Source organism: Macadamia integrifolia, chromosome 14, assembly GCF_013358625.1.
Source record: "Macadamia integrifolia cultivar HAES 741 chromosome 14, SCU_Mint_v3, whole genome shotgun sequence".
Taxonomy (NCBI): Eukaryota; Viridiplantae; Streptophyta; class Magnoliopsida; order Proteales; family Proteaceae; genus Macadamia; species Macadamia integrifolia.
The window spans coordinates 11,256,009-11,266,501 of NC_056570.1; the positions used below are offsets into that span (position 1 = coordinate 11,256,009).

At 36.0% G+C, this 10,493-nt stretch overlaps 1 protein-coding gene across 1 annotated transcript; it reads right to left on the bottom strand.

Annotated features, from left to right (window-relative positions):
* Positions 1 to 1,751, bottom strand: LOC122061766 (cytochrome P450 736A117-like). The gene is made up of 3 exons (XM_042625228.1): positions 1,630 to 1,751; positions 799 to 1,238; positions 1 to 674 (listed from the first exon to the last, which is right to left on the bottom strand). Exons 2-3 carry the CDS (start codon positions 1,087 to 1,089, stop codon positions 36 to 38), a joined length of 930 nt encoding a protein of 309 aa, XP_042481162.1. The 5' UTR covers positions 1,090 to 1,238; positions 1,630 to 1,751; the 3' UTR covers positions 1 to 35.
* Between the last annotated feature and the right edge of the window lie 8,742 nt (positions 1,752 to 10,493).

The window sequence follows — 10,493 nt, forward strand, 5'->3', positions numbered from 1 at the left end:
GGCACTAATAATATCACATGGATTTATATAAGAATTTACAAATATCTCAAAAAAAAAAAAAAATCTATTTTTGTGGAACTGGTAGGTGGGCCATTAAAATTCTTCAGAGTAACAAGAACTTGAAGATAAGAGTTTAAATGACTCGATAAGCCGGTAGCTTCCGTCATATCTAAGTCCTCCCCACTCAATCCCCAAGGCAAGGACCAGTCAAACTTGTGCAAAAGATTAGCGATTACAAGTTGAACAATGCCAAAAGCGAATTGAGCTCCTGGGCATCCTCGCCTACCTATTCCAAATGGAATTACATCATTCAAGAACCTCTCTGGTTTGAACTTCTCAGGTTCATCCCAGGACACAGGGTCCCTTCCAATGGCCCATGCATTGATTATTACTATTGTGTTCGCTAGAACATCAAATCCTTGTATATTGACATTTTCTGTCAATTTACGTGGAATCAATAAGGGGAGTGGAGGATGCAGTCTTAGTGTCTCCTTAATCACTGCATTCAAATAATGCATTTGTTTTATATCAACATATGCAATATTCTCTTTGCCCCTTGTGACCCCCTTTATTTCCTCTTGAATTTCTTTCATTACTTCTGGATGCTTTAAAATTTCTGCCATCGTCCACTCCAGAAGTATACTTGTGGGATCAGTTCCAGCGCCAAACATATCCTACAGGATAAAAAGACAATGAAAATAAGTAACAATTTTATTTTAAACAACAATATTAGGGCACCCTTGGCCCATATAATGGCTTTGATGTTCTCATAGGTGATAATTTTTTTTTTTTACTTACCAATAGAATGGCTTTGATGTTATCGTTCCAAAGAGAAATTCCAAAGCTCTTGTCTTTTTCAATCTGAAGGAGGATGTCTACTAAGTCAATGTGTGTATCATTATTATGATTGTCTTTTTTCTTATGTCCCATTCTGTGTTGTTGAATCACTATATCAAGAAAAACATCTATCTCTAAAAAAAATTTCTCCATCCTCTTATCGAAACCATTTACAAAATTCACCCACCCAAGCCAAGGTATGAAGTCTGCTATATTAAAAGTTCCTAACAAATTTCCTATTTCCACGAACATCCGTTGAAACCTCGAAGTACAAACGGCTTCCTAACTGAGGTTTTGTTTCTTGCTAATAAATATGGAAGACAATGCAAAGCTAAGGAGAAAGCTAAGAAGCAACAGAAAGCATTCGGCGAGAAACATCTTGCAATTGTCTTGCACTTTACCTGGACACACAAAAAAAGCATCCAATGTCACAAAAATATATAGATGACACAGAATGAACCTGAAAAGCAATTCTAACTTGAGAAACTATACAGTCGATAGTCAAATGCTCAGTTTTTCGGCATCATCAAAGAATCACACTCAGATCGCTTCCAGAATTATAAATCAAAAACTTTCAGTACAGAGATTCCAATTATGAACATCGACCCATATTTCATGAGTCATAATGAAAACAACCAGAACAACATATAACAGATCTGATTCCAATTGGAGTGAAAAAAAATTAAAATTAAGGCCAATCTAAAAACTTAAACTATGACTTTCTTGAAGAATGAAAACCACAGTGACCATTGAATGTTGTAGAAATAATATCAGCAGAAAACAAATACTCACACACAGAGATAAAGAGAAATGGAACTTGAAATGCTTGTGGCTGGATATGCAGAGACGAGAGACAGCTGAGTATGGCAGTAGGTTCCGCAACTGTGTAGATCTCTGCTAACGTTCTTCTGAAAAAAAAAAAAAAAAAAAAAAAGATGTTATTGATTCTAACTGGCTGGGCTAATGTGGCTATGCTCTTGATGGCTATGATCTTGAGCCTCAGGTTGACTTGGTCTAGTTAAACTTCAAGAATTTAAGTAACAAACTAGTGGAGTGAAAGAGTGAAAGAACTTGCCTGCACAAATTACACGGACCGATCACTGAAAAGGAGACTGGGAGTTGATTGTCAGAAATTTGGAGCCGGCAAAAAAGAAGGGAAGTGGTGCCAGGACTAAACAGCCGCTGCTACCGACGCTGGATGGGGTTGGGTATTTGCAGATCCATAACCATGCATATATATATATAATGTCGTCAGATGAGAATATGAGATTAGATGTGAAGAAACTAAAAGCTGATCTCCCCTGAGTAGTCACAAGCTAAGAAACAACACCTAAATGATCAAATAATCTGAGAGGAGATGCTTAAAAGGTTGATTTACTTCATCCCTCCATGGTCCATGCTGTCTCCTTTTTGTCTTCTTCTAATTAAACTACCTATTCAGGCAATATTAATTAAAAATATATTTTTTCCTCAATAAACCAGATTTGTATCTTCCATCAAAGATCGTTAACTCACCGTTAAACCCACGTTACCAAGGGTGTCAATTTATAACCATGGCCAAAAGCCGGATCAAAACCGCCTTTTAAAATTGAATCAAACCAAATGGTTCAGTTTTGATTTTAAAAAATGAAATTTCATTTAGTTCTATTTAGATTATGAAGTGTAACTTATATAAATTTATCTTGAATCGAATCAAAACTATACTAAACCCTAAAAGACTAAAACACGAGTTTTAAGATTTTGATTTTATCAATTTCTGTCTTTTTTTTTTTCCTTTGGATAAGGAAGCTGAGCCAATTCGATTTTATTTTGATTTTTTTTTATTTATATATATTGTATGTTAATTTGAACCAAACAAGTGGTGATGGAGTGGGGTCCTAAGTATAAACCGATCAACAAATGAAAAAGACAGATAATCTGGACATTTTTTCTTTAAAACAGCAGGGGGAGAAGAAGAGGTAAAAGCCTTCAAGGAGAGAGATTCCACTCAATTGCATGTCACTATCAAGTTTCCTTAATTCCTACTGTCACCTTTTTATGTTAGATTTTGTGTTTCCCATTTTTTTAACTATACTCAATTGCATGTCACTATCAAGTTTGGGCACTCATTGAACTATACTTAATTGCAAGTTACTATCAAGTGTGGGGACTAACTGAACTATACTCAATTGATTCGTCTGCTACAGCCCTTCAGAATCCTACTTTTATGCATCTTTAATCATCTTTTCTAGTGTGTCCACGTGATCTGATTCAATTAAAAGCAAAAGCTTCACTTGTTAGAAAATGATAACGTTCACCAAAAAATGAGAAAATATTGATACATGATACAGGGAGAGAGGCTGAATGGGACATCAGAGGAGCCTCTTGGAAACTGGGTCACACTAAACCATTTTAGGAATTCTGCTATGGCTAAGGCTTGAGTGCAAGGGGTAGCTAATGCCCTGTGTTTAACTAAAAGAGGCGATGAAAGGCTGTCATCAACTAAGAAGAGGTACGAGATGCTTGCCACTATGGAGGTGGAGGCTACCAATGTAGAGGTGCTGGCCCATCTCATATCTCCTACTCTTGACTCAGTTTGCAAAGACCAAGGGACTTACTACAATGTAGAAACTGAGGTTCTGCATGATTTAAAGGTGTCTGACAAAAATCTATATGAAAATTTGAAAGAGACGGGGATTTTAGAAGGGGTTGATGAGCTGGCTCCCAAGATGGGGTATCCTAATACAAAGAAAGACTCTAATGCTAAAAAGTGTGGACAGCAAACAAAACGTAAGAGATCCAAGAAAATTCTAAAAAATAGAATTACCAAGAAAAAGCAAACATTTTCATAATTGTTTACAACAAGTGGAGTGACTCTTTTATAGGAAAAAATGTGAGAAGGCAGGCGAACCTTTCCAGCTGGGCTGTGGTTGCAATAACCTAACCCACTCACTACATCCAGTGGCTTGGGTGAGGTAAATTGCTAAATACTTCTACTAACATGGGACTTATAAAGGTCGACTTAGCTGGTAGCCCCTCACAATCTTATGTGCATACAAAATTAGATATGCGGGCAGTTCTTCCTAGAAAATCTATTTTCATCATAATTCATCCCCGGCCACTATAATGCCAAAATTCAAATTTTAAGAGAATAAGAATTGGATCTTGAGGGACAAATACCCCTGCAACCATCAATACAACTATCAACCATGGATTTGTCTTGTATATGCAAAACACATATTTGAGTTTCTTGAACCATCTCAACTTTTGGAAACAAAGTTTTTTTGCTTTCTTAATTTCTTTATTTATTTATTTTTTTTTTTATGTTCTTTAAGATCTCTCTTTTCATCGGATACTTATTGGGTAGGAAACAAACAATGAATAAAAATGACAATTATATTTATGGGGGTAGCATGGTCTTTCCACCTCTACTGTGTCTAGACGTGTGCCTACCCTAACAGGGAGGATTCTTTTCTCCACAAATAAAATAAAAATATTCTTTGCCTATAAGGCATATAACTTATTCTCTTTTTCTCCCCCTCTCTCTCGTGTTTTTTCTTTTTTTTTTCCAATCACTTCCTATTCAGGTAGCCGGAAAAGCAAATTTTAATTATTTTCTTTATCTCCTTTTAGCTTAACTCTAGTTATCAATGTCTAATGTAGCTGTTTTGCAGATTGCATATATTTTATTAAGAGAGAAAAGAAAAAAAAAAACACAATCCGTTCATGTGCTCCAATGTGTGCCCATGAGTAGAGGTGCATGTCCTAGTCCTTCTAGCTGTTAGATGCCACATTGGCCCAACAAGCCAACAAGGTATTAGAGAAGTGCCAAATCGGTTTTCTCTTTAGTTCTTTATTTATTTATCATTCTTTTTATTGCAAACTTTTTTACCTAAAAAAAAAAATCACCACAAATTCAGCCTTGTCCTTTTAACTTTTGGATGGATTATATGTCCCATAATGTTGGCCACACGAAATGGGAAAACACACTACAGTGAAGTGAAAAATCTCACCCCTGTTGATTGTTGAATATCCTCGTACTAATGCAAAGCCCATGCAGCCTGGCCAAACCTAATTGTTTAATTTTTAAGGGACTGAGGTATCTGAAACATAGTCCATGCTACCACTTCCTGAGTCTATATCTCTCCTCCCCATAATAAGGGACAGATATGTCAATTCATAGAGAGAGATGAGAGGGATAGAGTCAGGGGGCACTAGCTTACTCTATGCTCTCAGAAAAAATTCATTTCTGAACTTCTAAACGTTAAACTTTAAAATAATCGAACCACTCATCAAGAAAAGTAACAAATCTATGAGTTGAATCAAATCAAATCGAATCGAATCGAATCAAGACATGTCAAACTTTTAGGGTTTCAATGAATTATAATTGTAAATCCATTGAATCACTTATACCTAGTTTCAAACTTAAGAAAAGTAACACTAATTTGAAATTCAATAATTGCATTTTCCATTTTTGAAAAATCATCAACTATTGTTACTTTTGATAGTGTTTGTCAATTTAGGAACCGAGCCCTCTACCCCCACCTTGACACAACAAAACCTACCACAATAATTATTGTCACCAACTTAGTCCATTATAATTCCATACATAGAGAATATGAATTGAACCACCAATTAACCATCAAAATGTTTCCAAAATACTAATTAATATATCTCATAACCTTCGCAAACTATTTACAAAATGTTTAGGTAATTCCGCCTTGTAGGTCAAGGCATGGACATGGTTTTATTTTGTTTGTCCCTTACCAATCCTACAGGTCCAGGCCAACTTTTTACATCCCTAGTTCGGGTGTGCATAGGGTAGGACACAGTACACATATTGGGTACCATCAACCTTTAGTTGCATCTTTATAGAGGAAACAATAGGCATGTTTGGTGATGGAGGATGCATGAAACCATTATTTATCTACCACCCACCATTTCTTTTTGAAAGGTTAATCAAATTCGGAATGCTTTTCAAAATTTCATAAAAGCATGTTCTACCAAAAATGAAATACAAATGATTCTGCACATTAATAATTCTTCACCACCACCACCACCACGGTGATGGAGGATGCATGAAACCATTATACATCTATTATTCACCTTTTCTTTTCAAAAGGTTAATGAAATCTGGGATGTTCTTCAAAATTTCATAAAAGCATGTTCTACCAAAAGTGAAATACAAATGATTCTGCACATCAATAATTCTTCACACCACCATCACCACCACCTTTAACAAGCCATTCATTCTCACTAAGGAGACAAGAGTCACATAATCAAACCGTATGAAGCTAGATATCGAATTGAAAATATAGATATTAAAAATTGATGGGAGAGCAGACCCTTGCACTGAAACTAGAAACCGAATCCAAAATATAGCGATCCAATTCCAAAAATTGAAATCGGTTCAGGTCTTCTTAAAACAAGAAAAAATCAAATCAAAATGAATCAATTGAAACCGAAAACCAATTCAAAATTAGAAAAATCTGCCAAAAACCAAAATATTATTTTAAAAAAAATTATATGTTTTTCATTATTTTGTAGCATCATCATCTCCTTCTGTTCGTGGTTTCTTCATTGAAGAGGATTAAGCATAAGATAAATCTCAATTTTATTCCAAAATTTAATCCATAAAGTTTCTGCTTATTAGGAGAAAGAAGAATACCCACTAGACACTCAATGCCTCAAAATTTGTGCCAAATACAAGATAGAAGGCCCCACCTACACTAATGCTGATATTTTGTTCATCCTTTATTAGCTATATCATCAGATTGATTGGTTCATGGTGTGGTCATTTTGCCTCCCTATCTCTGGGTGATTCATGTGGCAATAGGACATGGTTCTTTTTTTTCACTAATTAATAACCCCCAAACCTTGGATGGATGAATGTCCTATGATGTTGGCCCCAGAAAATAAAAAATCCCATTCCCGTGAAATGAAAAATCCCACCCTTGTTGATTGCTCCCTATGCTGATGCAAGAGCCACACAGCTTGACACCATTCCCCCTCCTTAATTATTTAATTTTTAAAGAATTGAGGTTTCTATCCAGGAACATAGTCCATGCTAGAGCTTCTTGAGTCTATCTCTCTCCTCCCATAATAAGGGCAGATATATCATTTCATGGGGAGATAAGATAGAAAGACTCATAGAGGCATTAGCGTACACTACGCCCTGAACATAATTTATTTTCCCAACTTTTTTTACTGCACACACCATTTTTCTTAGGGTCTACATTTTGTAGAGACTCACCAAATGATAAGTAGGTATTATTTCAAGAGACAACCAAAGAAAAAAGAGACTTCTTCGGTGGCTCCATTATCTTTCAATATCACCTCAGATCATATACTCCTTGGTTAGTTTAAAAAATTTTCAATTATTTTTATTTATTAATTTTTGGGTTTTTTGTTTGGTAGAAATTTTTTTTGATTGTTGTTGGTGGCATTTGGGAGGCCCTTCTTAGGATCGTATCTTCAATATTTCAAATTGAGTTATCCTGGATCTTCAAAATTACAGGTGAAATTGCATTTGTACCTCTTGAAAACGGAAAGGAGAATCCTATGGTCATTTTGTCTGTAATGGATCCCTATATATATGACTCTATGTGCTTTAGGCAGTTGTCAACAGATCTCCTATGATTATTGTCTGGCATGGGCTCATTTTTTATTTTTTTTTTGTCAGCAATGAATTTATTAAAGATGCATGAAAGGAAAAACAAATCAAGCTCAATCTTCATCTTCATCTTCGGTATTACTTTAGCAGAGAGGAAATCAAGACAATGAGCTAAAATCAAAATTCACGAGAATGGGAACCTTAGTTTTCCAATGGTATCCCATTTTGTATCATTAAGGGAAAACCTTGGGAGAGTAACCCAGTCAGTAGAGGTACGGGTTCATGGCGTCCGCTTATAATTAACATTTTAATGAATAGCTTGTATGAGAGAGAGAGAGAGAGAGAGAGAGAGAGAGGATGCCTGAATATAAATGGGGATATATGCTTAGTTCATAGGCATAATATACGACCCTCTCCACCCGTGACCCGGGTGAGATTTTCTCGAGAGCTGAAATTAATTTGGGCCCCATATGATGACCAAATGTGCAACATGTGGGATCTACATGCTATGCTTTACCCACTGTGAAGAGTCATTACTCATGTGCAAAGCTACATTCCACCTTCAATTCCCCTTTATACAAAAGTCATGAATCAACAAAAATTTCCTTTTCTATGAACCACCACCAGGGTACCCTAGGCTCCTTTAGTGACTTTTATATTCATCTTTTGAGATGAGACCAAAAAAAAAAACTAAAGGTCCAAGTTTCCCCTTCTTCACCCAAGGTGAAAGAGTGGGATACCAAAGGTTCAAAGATTCTTTTCCCACACAAAACCTCAATATGATCTCAAAGCCATGTACATCAATTATTGTGGGAAGTTGTGTGTTTCAACACCCAAAAAAAAGATTGCCTTAATGCACAATTTCTCTTTCACACAAATTTTTTATTATTTTTCCTATGTGTTCTAAAATTGTAAATCTCATATGGATGATACTTTTTGAAAACACCTACTGGTGTGGTGTACAAACTCCTCCCCACATTGATACTATGGTGAACCCTCTCCCCAACCCACCCAAAAAAAAAAAAAAGAGAGAAAAATGTCTACACCAGTACTCAAGTTGTCTATCTCTCTCCTCTCCTCAATGAAATGACATTTATACCCTTTATTTGTAGGGGAGAGAGATAGAACCAATACTTTCCGATCTTTAAGTGAAAAAGAGATGAACTGATAATTTTGTGTATCCCTATATCTCAGGGACCACACAACCAAACAGTCTTATATTTCCCAAAATAGTTACTAAAGTTTCATTAAGTTATGGTGCGATAAGCCAGGATGCAATTGTTTTTCATTGTACAGTTTGATTAGGACCAAACTTTCCTAAAATTTCTGGCTAAGAAAAATTAGAAAATTTCTGGCCAAGAAATATTCATGAAACACAACCATATTATATTCTCAAGCGGAGTACATCAATCAGAGTGAGAACCTCGTTTTCCATTGAAAAGAATTATTGATTTTTTCATAAACTTAAGGTGGTGAAAGCTTTCGTCACATTACATTTTTTTTTTTGGGTAGAAGAGACAAGGGCTGTTGAGTCTCAGAGGATCATAGGCTCTGATTTGAGAAAAATCTCAAATCTCAGAGGGGCAGCTACCCTTAGAAACATCCCATCTCTATGAACAAGCCTCACACTTTAACTAATGTGCTTCGTCACATTACATTGTTAAGCCAACAATAAGTACAATTATTGTGAGAACTTCACATTCCAATGAAAAGAAATTTTGACTCTCTATAAATTTTTGATGCAGACATATGAAATGATCATCTCATGCCTTATGAAATGAAAAATTCTACCTCTTTTGAATGCCCTTGTGTATGCTTTCATTGATCCCCGTGCAGCCGCACTGATGCAAGGGCCACAAAACCTGACAGCACAAGAATTAAGTATGGAGTGACATTTTCTTCAAGTGTAACTTTGTATCCCAAGAGGAACATTCACCAACTTTGCTTGTTCTCTCATCAGTTTAACTATAATGTCATTGCATAGGCTTCTTTGGTAACTAAACAGGTTGGGAATCATGATCTCAATGGTATCATTGGTAAGGTTGCTCTTTGCACTGCCGTACGTTGTTATGCAAACTTAACATGAAGTAATTTTTTGTTAAATGAGATTTGCAAGCTCAATATGCGTTGTTCTTTGCCCGTTTGATTTTGTTTCTGCTGTTTCTGTGTCTAGAAACAAAAAAAAAAAACAGTTTTTTTCCGTTTCTGTGCTAAGAAATGATTTTTGGAATTGCAAAAAGGTGTTTGATTTTTTTGTTTTCCAAAACGTTTTCAATAGTGTAGCTGGGTTCGAAACATGAGTGAAGACACGACATTGTAGGTATGCAACTCATGAGTGAAGGCATGACATTGGAATTGCAAGTATGCTTCATGGAGATGTGCTTCAGAAGGATGAAGGCAGTCCAGAACTTTGAGCTTCGCATAACCAGGTTGGAGTCGCTGCTTCTGGATAGTGAAAAGTTTCAACAATGGGTTGGGGTTGGGGTTGGGGTTGGGGTAGGTCAAGTGAAGTATCAGGTTTTTTCACAATTTTTGTCACTCCCATTTGTTTCTAGAAATATAAAAAAAAAAGTTTCACTTGCTTCTCAATTTCTGTTTCTAGACATAGAATTAGGCATAAATTTCTATTTCTATTTCGAAAAATAAGTAAAATGAAACAGTTTTTGGGGTGTTTTTCCATTTCTGAGCGCAGAAAAATGGATAGAAATGGAAGCAAGATCATACGGGCCCTTAGTTTGTTTTTTTCTTTTTTTTTGGACAGATAGGGAGGGAAGTAGGTAACAGCTAGGAGACTCAAACACGAGACCTCCTAGTGAGCATGGGCCCTTATTTTGTTCTCTTTCTAACACATGGGCTATTCCGATCCGCATCGATGGTGAGGTATCTCATGTCATTTGAATTTTCGTCAGTGCCTGCCACTTCTCATCCTAAGGCAGCCATTGCCTCTTTCCGAGCCAATAACAACTAGTTTTACTGAAAGCAACTCCCTTTTCTTGGGATTTCTTTCTTCTAAAAATAGAGGACGTGCCTAGGTTTCTTTTGATGAATTCTAAGTGCTAAGAAG